The following is a 14,898-nucleotide window of genomic DNA, read 5'->3' as shown; positions in this document are numbered from 1 at the left end:
TTGGTTGACCAGCATTGGCTTCTGGGGATCTTTCTAACTTGGAATCTTCATAACAGAAATGCTTGTAAATTACTCAAATTCAACATGTTGAACATGTGTTTTGCGTGGGGTGAAAGATTTCATAGCATGTAAAGCTTATTATTTAACTGAACAAGTATTTGTCACAGAGTGACGAAATATCCCCCGCCTGTACACCATAGTACCAAATATGAAGACAATCCAGCGATTAGTTCTTGAGATATTGTGGCAACACCGTTTTCCAACTCCAAAAACAGATTTGCCTGCTGTGACCTTGAAAATGGGGTCAAGGTCACCAAATCTGACAGGTGTATGCGGTGTCTGTATATACACTATAGTTCCAAATATGAAGACAATCCAGCGATTAGTTCTTGAGATATCGCGGCAACACTGTTTTCTAACTCCAAAAGCAGATTTGCCTGCTGTGACCTTGAAAATGGGATCAAGGTGACCAAAACCGACTGGTGTCTGCGGAGTCTGTATATACACCATAGTTCCAAATATGAAGACAATCCAGTGTTTAGTTCTTGAGATATCGCGGCAACACCGTTTTCCAACTCTAAAAGCAGATTTGTCTGCTGTGACCTTGAAAATGGGATCAAGGTCACCAAAACCGACTGGTGTCTGCGGAGTCTGTATATACACCATAGTTCCAAATATGAAGACAATCCAGTGTTTAGTTCTTGAGATATCGCGGCAACACCGTTTTCCAACTCCAAAAGCAGATATGCCTGCTGTGACCTTGAAAATGGGGTCAAGGTCACCAAAACCGACTGGTGTCTGCGGAGTCTGTATATACACCATAGTTCCAAATATGAAGACATTCCAGAGATTAGTTCTTGAGATATTGCGGCAACACCGTTTTCCAACTCCAAAAGCAGATATGCCTGCTGTGACCTTGAAAATGGGGTCAAGGTCACCAAAACCGACTGGTGTCTGCGGAGTCTGTATATACACCATAGTTCCAAATATGAAGACAATCCAGTGTTTAGTTCTTGAGATATCGCGGCAACAAACAGGTGGGACGTACGGACGGACGTACGGACGGTCGTGAATACTATATCCCCCGCTTCGCGCTTTCGCGCGGCGGGGGATAAAAAACTATTTAATCAATATTGATGGAGAGAGTGAGAGTGTTTGTTCATAAAAACATTCACATATTCATGCACATATTTTAAGAAAAAGGAAATTATGTGATTCTTGACCCAACAAAAAAGGTTTTAATCAATATTGATGGAGAGAGTAAGAGTGTTTGTTCATAAAAAAATCACATATTCATGCACATATTTTAAGAATAAGGAAATTATGTGATTCCTTGACCCAACAAGATGACCACAGACCTGACAAGAGGCATGCCTCTGTGTTAGCCTTAGCTCTGACCCTAACACCTGAGGCAGGCCAGCCTCTGATGACGATAAATGACCCTCTCATGTTTGCCAAATAAATACACACCTGTCATGGCTTATCCCTGAAATGATGATAGATATTTGTAGTTTCCATCATGTGACAATAATTGTTTGGTCCACGTGCCACACAACAGGATGGGTGTCAACATCAGTCAGTCGGGAAGCCCTTGTTGTCATGTCACACCAGCAGAACCAGAGACACCGTTGTAGCTTGGTCAGTCTCAAGTCTGAACTCGTGTTGACTTTGGTCACCAGGGAACCCTTGTGGTTAGATTATAGCACACCAGAATTGGTCACCAGGGACCCCCTTGTGGTTAGATCATAGAACACCAGAACTGGTCACCAGGGAACACTTGTGGTTAGATTATAGCACACCAGAATTGGTCACCAGGGACATCCTTGTGGTTGGATTATAGCACACCAGAATTGGTCACCAGGGACCCCCTTGTGGTTAGATCATAGAACACCAGAACTGGTCACCAGGGAACACTTGTGGTTAGATTATAGCACACCAGAATTGGTCACCAGGGACATCCTTGTGGTTAGATCATAGCACACCAGAATTGGTCACCAGGGACTCCCTTGTGCTTAGATTATAGCACACCAGAATTGGTCACCAGGGACATCCTTGTGGTTGGATTATAGCACACCAGAATTGGTCACCAGGGACATCCTTGTGGTTAGATCATAGAACACCAGAATTGGTCACCAGGGACTCCCTTGTGGTTAGATCATAGAACACCAGAATTGGTCACCAGGGACTCCCTTGTGGTTAGATCATAGAACACCAGAATTGGTCACCAGGGAACCTTTGTGGTTAGATTATAGCACACCAGGATTGGTCACCAGGGACTCCCTTGTGGTTAGATCATAGAACACCAGAATTGGTCACCAGGGACACCCTTGTAGCTGGGCCAGTCTCAGGTCTGAACTTGTGTTTACTTTGGTCACCAGGGACACCCTTGTGGTTAGATTATAGCACACCAGAATTGGTCACCAGGGACTCCCATGTAGCTGGGCCAGTCTCAGGTCTGAACTTGTGTTGACTTTGGTCACCAGGGAACCCTTGTGGTTAGATTATAGCACACCAGGATTGGTCACCAGGGACTCCCTTGTGGTTAGATCATAGAACACCAGAATTGGTCACCAGGGACACCCTTGTAGCTGGGTCAGTCTCAAGTCTGAACTTGTAGCTGGATCAGTCTCAAACCTGAATTTGTGTTGACTTTGGTCACCAGGGAGCCCTTGAGGTTAGATTATAGCACACCAGAATTGGTCACCAGGGACACCCTTGTAGCTGGGCCAGTTTCAAGTCTGAACTTGTGTCAACTTTGGTCACCAGGGACTCCCTTGTGGTTAGATCATGGCACACCAGAACTGGTCACCAGGGACACCCTTGTAAATGATCATACTCATGAACTGACTAGTGTCACCATCAGTCACCAGGGACACCCTTGTGGTTGAGTCATACTCAAGCTTTAGAACAGTGTCGCCATTGTTCAATAGGTACACCCTTGTACTTTGTCATACACAAACTTGAACTAGTGTCAACATTGGTCACCAGGGACATCCTTGAAGCTGGTCCTACACAAACCAGAACTAGTGTCAACATTGGTCACCAGGGAGACCAGCCTCTGTCCTGTCTACCCTTGCTTCTACTAGCTACACATGTAGCAATGTCATAAAGTTACTGCATAAACCTGGGGAACTACAGCCTGGAACATTGTGAGAGCAATAACAAGGAGGCAAAGTTGATGATTTCCTGTCCGGCTGACTTCGAAATGCCAATAAAAGATTCAAACAATGCTCTCTTACTTCCAAAGAGAGAGAGAGGTGTACTTATTGCACTTATATAGGTGCAGGGCTGCAGTAGACCACTGGTTCCTGTCACATCCCCTTCATTCAACACTTCAGCGGGGTTGGTACTCTAACATACTGTCCATGGTATAAAGTTATCTGTACAGTTAAACAAACATAAATAATTTTTAACAAGGGAACCCTCAAGTCTCTAAATTTCAGAAGCTGGGAATGGGGTTAGTACAGGCTGAGTTGAGAAGGGTTGGGGGATGAAATGCGGAAATGATTCATTAAGCATATACTCTCGGGTATGCAAGAGAGACTATGAGGTGATCAACGACGTTGAATTCAAATCAAAACCACAGTCTAGTCACACCCAAGAACTTTCTCTCACAAGCAAACTTTCCAAAAAATAAAAAAATATGTCAATTGACATGAATTTCATATTTTTCCCCCATCTTTGTGTTGAGTCACAGCCAGACATGGATGAAATGAAAGCTCCTCCGAGCTAACAAAGCAGCTGCTTGCCTCTTCTCCCACAGCTTCCATCTATATCTCAAGGGCATTAATCAGCCTAATTAATCAAGCCATGACCAATTGTCAGACAAATCACAAGGAGCTAAACCGCAGAAGCTGCATGAAAGGTAGCGGTCAAATGCGGGCGTATCTACAAGACCCGGAGCTCAGACCAATCTTCAGACTGTCTCACAAGCCGTTTCCGAATCCATACAATGGAAGCAATTAGTCAACTCAAACATAATTATCTCCAAGACAAGGAAATTAATTCATGGATCCATCTGCATCTTCTTTTACTCATGACTAAATATGAGGATGAAGATGAATCATGATGTGTCTGAAACAAATGCAAATATTGGGAGGCTTGGGAAGAAAAATTGGGGGCCCTCGGGTCATTGGAAAATATTGCTTTCAAACACAGTCCTCGTCTCAAAATTTATTAATTTCATATTCCACATGATCTGTTCACAGAGAAATATGATGATTCACAATTTCAAAAAAAAAACTCATCATGATTAACATGATAAAAATACATAAATTTGAAAAGAAATCTAAGATTTAAACAATATTGGGATATTGAGAGATTATGAAAAGGGGAAGGCCAGGGTACACTGTAGGGCATAAAACACAAGAGACTTGATCCTATATCAGTGAGTGCTTGGAGTCATGTCACAATGTGCATACTAGACTGGGTTGGTTGGTTGGTTTGTTGTTTAACGCCGCACTCAGCAATATTACAGCTATTTGACGGCGTCTGTAAATAATCGAGTCTGGACCAGACAATCCAGTGATTAATATCATGAGCATCGATCCACGCAATTGGGATCGATGACATGCATGAACCAAGTCAGCGAGTCTGACCACCCGATCCCGTTAGTCGCCTTTTACGACAAGCATAGTCGCCTTTTACAGCAAGCACATCACAGTGTGGCGTTAAACAACAAACAAACATCCAGCAACAGGGCACTTGGAACCTACTCTAACCTGGTCTCAGCTAAGAATTTCCTATCTCCGTTGTGAGAGTAACACCAATATTACACATGGTTCATTATCTCTGTTTATGCCCTCTTCTCCAGGACGTATAACAGTATAACATCATAGACAATAATCACGTAGCAACAACTGTTAACTCTCTTGTAGGTTCCTTCAAAGCATTTACAGACAGGTGGAAAGAATTCAAGTCAGGCCAATGAGTAATTCTGTTTTTACCTTTGAAACAACTCATAACCTTGGTGAATATCAAATTATGCTTAGGTTCAAGTATCTTAGTCACAATGCCCACAATGTGCTTGAGTCTGGTGTGATATTTTCTGCTTTTTCCAGCCCAGGTTATGATACAAACAACTTGGGATTTCAAACTACCGATTAACTTCCTTCTCCGAGACCAAAGTGACTTGTGCACGACACATAACAGAAGCCATTTCTAATATTTAGGCGCCACTTAAATGCACAACTAAGTGACACACTTGAAATTTTGGGGAAAACCCTGTCGACATATATATCATAATTGAACCAATCACATAATGATTCCTTGTAAAGGTTAAGCTCTGCAAAAGCATGGAGGCCTGTGTAACAATGTGTCCTATCATCAACCTGTAGCACATGTAGAGGGTTGTTGAAAGTGGTGGTGTGATGTGACAACTCACCTTGTGACTGACGTCAGCCCCTGCATTAAGGGTGCCGAGATAGGTGGCTAGCTGTAGAGGGTTGCTGAAAGTGGTGGTGTGATGTGACAACTCACCTTGTGACTGACGTCCGCCCCTGCATTAAGGGCACCCAGATAGGCGGCTAACTGCAGAGGGTTGTCGAAGGTGTTGGTGAGGAGGGGCTTTGGCTTCTGGGACGTCTTCCAGTCTATCACACACAGTGAGTCTCTGTAAATTATGAAACAAATTTGTGGTCATACTCTGCTTTTGAAATCACATATGGACCATACACATAAAACAAAAACAATACCTTTGTATTATTGAAATACAGACAAATTCATCAGTAATCCACTCCACCTTCAACTGAATTTATTACATTGACACATGTCTAGCTTTTAACATATTACATATAAGTACTAAGTCTGAATCACTGAATGATAGGAGGTGAGGTGAAATGGAGTTTAATGTCGTGTCCAAGATTATTGCACTTATAGAGCGACGTGCATGCACGTATGTGTGTGTGTGGCTGCTTGTACTAGTCCAGACTGATGCCGATTTATAGTGCTAGCACACTGAGATACCATGCCGCAGTTTAACATGAATACCCCACTCAGACACAGTATACTGACTCCGAGCCGACCAGTCCTTGTTTTCGCCCCTTAATGCCTAGCTCCATACAGGGTAACAACAAGTACCATCTTTTAACGTCTTTTGGTATGACGCGGCTGGGGATCGAACCCCAGACCTTCCGCTCTCCGGGGAGACGCTCTACCATTAGACAACAGAGGCGGATTGAATAATAGGAAAAAACATAACATATGCAGGTCTGTCATTACTGGTCACCGACCAGCTATCGCCTTTATTTTGATGTTATTTCTGACATATCCCATGTATAGAGTTGACTGTACCAATAACTTTGATTTTTGTGAAACTCGGAGCAAATGCTCTTATTTCTGTCCATGGAATAAGTTTCAGTAGATTTCTGTGATAAAGCTACGATAGGGAATCAAAACAGTGGAAATAGAACTTTCCCGTTGATTAACTGTACCAGCTATAGCCATCGTATTATCAGGAAGTGCCACATGACCATGCACACCGCTTCAGTTATAGTATTTGTTGTCGGCAAACTGACATACACAAATCTACCCAAAATTCAATCTACAAATGCTTATCCTTAACACTATGTAATATGGATTCTGCGATACATATACTGGTTATGCGGTTTTTGAAAGACAGTTCAAATAGGGTTTTATAACTGTATTTTGGAGAAGAAATTACAGACAGATAGTAAGCAACGACAGAACTGAATGTGCATCATCGTGTTGTTGGATTTTTATTTTCATGTAAAGTAGTCATGTGACAACATCTTTGTGTCTTTTACAAAGTTGTATTTGAGCATGGTGATAATATGGTGCATTTTTTTCGGATAAATATTTCTCTCTTCTAATGAAACTGAGCAAAAGTAACATGAGATGCAATCATGTTGGAGCTATAACGGGGCGTTGGCGATAATTGGTCCTCAGCAACAACTGGTTGCTTGCCAGTACAAAGGATTATTGTGGCTTCAAAAGGAATAATTTGTTTTGTTTGCTTGCCTATTGATTAACACCGCACTCAGCAATATTCAAGCTATATGACAACGGTCTGTAAATAATTGAGTCTGGACTAGACAAACCAGTGATTGACATCATGAGCAATGATCCACACCACTGGGATACGATGACATGTATCAACAAAGTCAGCGAGGCTGACCACCCGATCCCGCTAGTCGCCTCTTATTACAAGCACAGTCGCCTGTTATGGCAAGCATGGGTTGCTGAAGACCTATTCTACCCCGGATCTTCACTGGTTGAAGACGGAATATAGCAGATGTTGATCTGATTATATTTCCACCGAAATGAATAAATGTAAAGTCAGTGAAATGCCAGTGAAGTGTCAATGTAAGCATCATATACCAATAGTTTATGAAAACACCTTACACACCTGTGTATTTGTACTGTATTTAACATTTGTGTGAGATCGAATTCCAGGTCTGTTATTGGCTACTCCATGGTGATGACCTGAGGTTAGACTAGATAATGAGGGACTACTTTCCTGATTGTAATTCATCATTAAGTTACTCTAGTTAATCTAAATGCATTATCCTCATCAACTTACTACTCCACAGACATGGCGACAACATTTTGAGGGTCACACTAACTAAGAGTAGTAAGCAGTACATTGGGTGATGTCACTCATGACCGTTGTGTTATGTATTAAAGCACAACATGCAATCAAAAGAATAGTGAGTGAGTGAGTTGGGTTTAACGCCGCTTTTAACAGTATTCAAGTTATATCATGTCAGCTTAATGTGGGAGAAAAGCAGGTCTCAGTGAGTGAGTGAGTATGGTTTTACGCCGCTTTTAGCAATATTCCAGCAATATCACGGTGGGGGACACCAGAAATGGGCTTCACACATTGTACCCATGTCGGGAATCGAACCCGGGTCTTCGGCGTGACGAGCGAATGCTTTAACCACTAGGCTACCCGACCGCCCCGATGCAGGTCTCAGATGTTTACCACTTCGGTGAAACCCATGAGCACGGGTATGGTGCTGACAAACCTAGAAACATAATCGGGGTGAACCGGGATTCGAACCCACAATCATAGGTTTCTGCCATGCCCAAGGGATGCAACTCTGCACAGCGAATCGAGGCCCCTTAGGCCCCGTGCCCCCCTCATAAGAATAGACATCAATTCGACAGACACTCATGCAGTAATCTCTATATATTCTGAGAGAACATTTCAGTGGACAATCAAGTCTTGACAAGGTAGACCTGAGATGACAACGTGAGTAACAATCCACATGATCAAGATGCGAGGCGACCAAATGGATTGCATGGTTAGGATCTGTGAGTTGGTTGATTGCATGTCATTGTATCCCCTTTGCGTCAATCAGTGGATTGTCTGGTCCAGACTCGACTATTTACGGCTGTTGGCTGAGTGCGACATTAAACAAACAAAAACAATATCCCACAATCAGCCAGGACACAACCTGTCTCTTACTACATGCAATATTCATTAAAAATATATGTTTTGAGCAGCCAGTGCGACCTGCCATGACCTCTTACAATGTCATGGCCAAATGGTGACACGGTACACTGATCGACCAATCAAAGAGCATTCCGAAAGCAAATAATGTACTGCAATGTATTACAGACTGGCAAGCACTCCCTGCCGAGGAAACCTCAGCTGGCGATTTATCAGAACAATCTACCTTATCGGAGTGCTGAACTGAGCCATACCTGTCTTGCAGGTCTCGTTATCTCATGCAGTGACAAATGTTAACTAAAGTGTTTTGTGACATCTGTTCCCAGATAGTGATGCAATGTGTAATCAGAACAGCTGTCTTCTTGGGAAAATACAGCTGAGATTCCATGAGTGGGTCACTCGGTGTTCTGAGTGAGTGAGTGAGTGAGTGAGCTTGCACTGAGTGAGTGAGTGGGTGAGTGAATGGGTCACTCGGTGTTCTGGGTGAGTGAGTGAGTGGGTCACTCGGTGTTATAATTGAGTGAGTGAGTGGGTCACTTGGTGTTCTGGGTGAGTGAGTGCACTGAGTGAGTGTGTGAGTGAGTGAGAGTGTACTGGGTGAATGAGTGCAATGAGTGAGTGAGTGAGTGGGTAAGTGAGTGAGTGAGTGAGAGTGCACTGAGTGAGTGCACTGAGTGAGTGCACTGAGTGAGTGAGAGTGCACTGAGTGAGTGAGAGTGCACTGAGTGAGTGCACTGAGTGAGTGCACTGAGTGAGTGAGAGTGCACTGAGTGAGTGCACTGAGTGAGTGCACTGAGTGAGTGAGAGTGCACTAACTGAGTGAGAGTGCACTGAGTGAGTGCACTGAGTGAGTGAGAGTGCACTGAGTGAGTGAGAGTGCACTGAGTGAGTGAGAGTGCACTGAGTGAGTGAATGAGCGAGCGAGCAAGCGAGTAAGCAACGCTTTTAGCAAAATTCCAGCAATATCACAGTGGGGTGCCATACATGGGCTTTTACACATTGCACTCATGTAACAGTATTCCAGTTATATCACGGCGTGTCAGCTTACTGTGGGAGGAAAACCCAAATTGATGCAGGTCTCTGACCTTTACCACTTCGGTGAAACCCACAAGCACGGGAAATGGTACTGACAAACCTTGAAACATAATCGGGCAAACTAGGATTCAAACCCACAATCATAGGTTTCTGGCATGCCCAAGGGACGCAACTCTGCACAAGGAGTCACGGCGCCTTAGACGACTAGGCCAATCGTGCCCCCGGGGATACAATGACATGCATCAACCAAGTCAGGGAGCCTGAACCACCTGATTGCCTTTTATGGACAGGTTTGAGTCAGTGAGAATACAAGACAACATTTTAAATTGTTCAGTTTGAAATAAGGACATTCAATTGTCATGAGAAACACTTAACAAAAACTGATGCCCTAGATCAGATGAGGATGGGAACTAATCAGACCCTCCTCAGGAACTCGAAGTGACAAATTATCTTACATTTTCCTTACATTCCTTTACTTGCAAAATAGAGTTTCAAGGGGGCTTAGAGCTGAAATCACCCAAGTTCAATTAGGACCAAGACGACTGTCACCTATAATTTGTAGAGCTCTCAAACTGACAACAGTATTTACAGTAGACATATTAGGCCACAGATAAGTCTTATCAGTTACCATTGTCAATATGATCAAAATACAATTCCCTTTCATTGCGGTGCAGGAAGGGTGACCTGCTTGAGTGAGAGGCATCCTGCAGTCCTGGCAAGTAGGTAACAGTGCGGAACTCTTTGATGAGGGAGGTACAGAGAGGTGACATAATGATACTACACCAGGCGAGGGGGATGTCAGGACAGTGTAAAGTGTTTGGAAGATGACAGCCACCCCAATCAGCCACGCTCCTGGGAGAAAGGCTTGTCAATGGGCCAGCTCCTTCAGATTTCTCACAAATCTCTTTGAGCGCATTTTGAATTTAAGTCATTGAGTGTCAGAGGGAAGTGTTGAGCTGGACCACCTGGTCGTAGGAGGAGGAGGGTGGTGAATAGGGACTGGCCTGACCCCCTGACATGTGAAGAGAAGAAGAGTCTTCAAACAGGGGTGAGGTGAGGTGAAATAGGGTTTAACAGAGAGTCCCAAGATTATTGCACTTATACAGCAACTTTCATGTTTGTGTGTGAGGCTGCTTGAACTAGTTTGGACTATTGCTGGTTTTATACTGCTTGACCACTGAGATGCCATGACGCATGGATACCCAACCAGCTGTTTCATCTGAGCGCCAGGCAGGGTAACAAGGACCATCTTTTAAGGTCTAGTTGTATGACATGGACAGAAATCAAACTACCAGCTTCGTTCTCTGGGCAGACAGACTGAAGAAGTAAGCTGTCCATCAGCTCCACCTGTGGGGTGCTGACAGAGCCTGTCAGAGAGGTGAAGACAGACAAAGTGCTGTCCACATGGGCAAACACACACAAGTTCCTCCCTCTGGACCCTGTAGGTGGTCCAGGTTAAGGATTGTGACCTGTGCTTGTTGAGGAGACTAGATGGATCAGATGGTCGGACTCCATCGATTTGGTTGATTCTGACTCATTGTACCTTGATGGTGTGGACGTCTATAATATTACCGTATTCGACGTAATAAGCGCCCTGCTCTAATAAGCAAACAAGGCGATATTTGATAATATATTAGCTAGTGAACAATCCCGATTAGCTCCCCTTCCAATTGACTTATTTATTTGCGTATAATACGTGTGTTATATGCACCCTTAATCATGGGCAATTAAATTCGGGACAAATATATCTGCCGTATGTAAACATTTCAGACTGTGAGCATAAACCACGAAATTTATCTTTCAACTCTGTTTTTTTCACTAAAATGATATTCTAATAAGAGCCCCCCCCCCCCCCACACACACACACACACTTTAATTTTGAAAGCACCCTAATTATTTATTACGTTGAATATGTTAATAAATGGTTTGTCTGATCTCCACTCCAATATTTACAGGTCTCCATCATAGCTGAAGGTATTGCTGAGTGTGGTGTTAAATATGAAACAAATATCCTCTCTCTGGTCCCAGATGACGTGTGTGACTAGAGCACTAACCACATGCCCACTTCACATTCCTTTAACAAGCGAAAATAAACGTATGCTTATCATAAAAAAAATTTCAACCAAAAAGGTAACCATGAAAAGAGACCCTCGTTCAAAAGCATAATAAATGAAAAAAACAAAACAGAAAGGGCATCCAGAAATTCTTTTTCTGGACTTTCACTCCACCAGTCTGAGTGAATATTATTGGGCAGAAACATGTGCTGAAAGTACTTGACTGGGGATTGAACCCTAAATATCAGGTAGAAGTCAATAGCATGTCTTGATTTAACTGAGTATCACAGCACGTCCTTGAGACTAGGAGAGTGGCTTGTTTCAAGACCAAACCACAGGCTGTAGGACTCTCCTACAACCACTTGGCTAATCTAAACATGGCACTAAAAATATTTGAAGTTAACAACCCATGTGGTAGACATGGACAGTGTGCACTATACTGAATGACATACAGCACCACACCCTCACTGAACTAGTGGCAAGGTGATGGTGGCCATGTTGCCAATAGCCACAAGTAGTGCTGCTGTGCAGGGATTGCTGCTTCAGGAGACTTGTTTCAGTCGTGTTGGGTCTGTTATTGAGGGTTGGGATGATACACATGATACGATATGCATCACCATTACGTCACGATATATTACGTATCGGCATTATACGATTTTATCACCATAGTGAGTGAGTTGGGTTTAACGCCGCTTTCAACAGTATTCCAGTCATATCACGGCGTGTCAGCTTAATGTGGGAGGAAAGCCCAAAGTGATGCAGGTCTCAGACGTTTACCACTTCGGTGAAACCCACGAGCACGGGTATGGTGCTGACAAACCTAGAAACATAATCGGGGCGAACCAGGATTCGAACCCACAATCATAGGTTTCTGGCGTGCCCAAGGGACGCAACTCTGCACAGCTAATCGCGGCGCCTTAGACGACTGGGCCACCCGTGCCCCCTTTTATCACCATACTGAAGTCCTGATAGAATGGGATATGTATGTATCACCGTACTGAGGTTACGTCACAATACGATATTACTGATTGATGCTCATGATATCAATCACTGGATTGATGGTTGGAACTCGATTATTTACAGACTGACATCATAAAGCTGGAATATTGTTGAGTGCAACATTAAACAAACAATCAAATAAACTAACAGGACATAAAAATCTCATGAAGATAGTTAATTCCATATATCCATCCAATCCCCAGTGTGTCTGTTTTGCAATTCAGAATAATGACTTTGACCAATTATACTTCAACTCAATTATTTTCAAACACACCTTCCGCATTTAAGGTAATAAGCGCCCCTCTCTAATAAGCTCCCATGGCGATATTTGCCAATATAATGGCTTGTGGCTTCCGATTGATCAATGTACACGACATATTTATTCGCGTATAATACTCACTTATGTGTTAGATGCACCCTTAATTATGGGCAATTAAATTCTGGAAAAACATATCTGTTTCATTTAAACACTTCAGGCTGTCAGCATAAACCACAAAATTTATCTTACAACTCTTTTCAACTTTTTTCACCAAAATAATATTCTAATAAAAGCCCCCTATTTCTAATTCTGAGAGCGCCCAGGGCGCTTATTATGTCAAATACAGTAATGAAAATGATGGGACATAGCATATTAACTCACTCACTCCTCGCCACCCAGTATTCAAGAGTACATTTTCCAGTCATGTGTTATTTTGTGTTCCCTATATAGGATTACAAATGATTTGGAAACATTATAACATGGCTTGTTTGTCCCTTTCCAACAACACCTGTTGGGGCCACAAAGATGTCTTTGTGTGGGTCCTTGAGTGGCCAGAGGACGTCTGGCTACCTGTTCACCTGATAATACCATTGTGCTTATTCTACACCGATAAACCCTTGTGAGACACGAGCCACGATTGTGCACGTCAGCTGACATACTTTTTGCCAACGTTGCCACGATGTTGATATTCCACAACAAGGTATTGTTCAGATTACAGGATAAATGACAATAATTACACACTCTAAGTTCGAAGTCACACGAAGCAGCTCGGTATGAGAGGAATCTCAACCAACACACAATGGCTGCCAAGAAGCAATAAATACCGTCCTCCATACACAAGTATCTCATCTGACAGCATATCGAGTACGTAGACACAGGAAATGATAAATTAGCCTTGATTTTCGAAAACATATTGTGTATGTTTTTATACATTTTTTTAGACCAAGCATTTCCATATAGAAAGTCTTGATTTCAAACCTCCCACAAATACCAGCTCCCGTGATAAACAATGATAAATAAATGCATATTTAAATTGCGTCGTAACATGACCTACAAAATGTCCATGTTACTACCTGCTCAGTGGATCAGTGTGAACTCAAATTACATTCTCAGCTCCCTGGGCAGTATACAACCAAAGATGCCTTATAGGCGGCAGAAGGTATTGCATTCACATTAACATCTCAACACAATGTTCTGCTAGGTGTACTGAAGATCTGAGTGAGAGTGAGTGAGTGAGTGAGTAAATGAGTGAGTGAGTGAGTGTGTAAGGGAATGAGTGAGTGAGTGATTGAATGGATCAGAAACAAAATAATTCATCAAAGCCACAACTTAGTGAATACAGAATAGAATAAAAAAATCAAATGCAACATGCTCAAGAAGGATAAAGGTATTGAAGACCATGAAGAATTCAAAATGTTTTTTTGATAAATCAAATTAAAAAAAATAAATTGAAGTCAGCGTTGAAATCTTCAGACAGTAGTAAAGTTGATCCCCGAAATTAGAAAACAGGTAGAAAGCTGAAAACATGTAATTAGCCAATCAATTGCAATACATCATTTCAGTGGTCACCAGTAGCATAATAACCGTCAGATGTTCATTCTCACACAGCCTCTGCCTATCACAATATATCAACATCAGAAATAACTTTAAACATGAACCGAGGATTAGCATAGCTTCATCTATTAGCCGTACAAATTGAACTGCTGTTTGCTGTTTAACCTCTCTGCCCTTCCAGTATCGGAGCCCATGAGATAGACACCGCGGCAATGTCTCTATGTTGCTCCTAACACAGTTTAGCATTGTGCAATTCCAGAAAATATTCACCAAATAGTCTGTCAAGATTCTGTTGCATAACCTTGTGAACTTCCTTTGTGCGTAAGTCAAATTTATAGCTGGTAAATTGGTCTGCTGTAACACAAAACTGTTGATTGTGAGGCGGACCCAAAAAAGACCTGAACAGGCCAAGGAGCACTTCACTCCGTTGCCTTGCTGATAAGATAATGGGGAAAGGATTACAAACAAGCATTTCATTCTCATAAAACGGCAATCAATCCAGATATTTTGCAGAACCACTTCATTAGCGACCAAGTGTGGGTCTGTCCCAGGGTGTGAGTTGTGGTATTACCGGCTTCACGCTG

At 42.7% G+C, this 14,898-nt stretch overlaps 1 protein-coding gene across 1 annotated transcript in view; it reads right to left on the bottom strand.

Annotated features, from left to right (window-relative positions):
• LOC139443117 (mitochondrial genome maintenance exonuclease 1-like) overlaps positions 1 to 14,898 on the bottom strand; it is a 64,794-nt gene that overhangs the window by 35,106 nt on the left and 14,790 nt on the right. The window contains exon 4 of the mRNA XM_071224064.1: positions 5,479 to 5,611. Within this exon, the coding sequence (XP_071080165.1) occupies positions 5,479 to 5,611 (133 nt within the window). The remainder of the gene's footprint in view (positions 1 to 5,478; positions 5,612 to 14,898) is intronic.

Source organism: Haliotis cracherodii, unplaced genomic scaffold, assembly GCF_022045235.1.
Source record: "Haliotis cracherodii isolate W230 unplaced genomic scaffold, xgHalCrac1.p SCAF_5, whole genome shotgun sequence".
NCBI classification, from domain to species: domain Eukaryota; kingdom Metazoa; phylum Mollusca; class Gastropoda; order Lepetellida; family Haliotidae; genus Haliotis; species Haliotis cracherodii.
The sequence above is the reverse complement of the archived record's forward strand: the minus strand, read 5'-3'. Positions and strand labels throughout refer to the sequence as shown.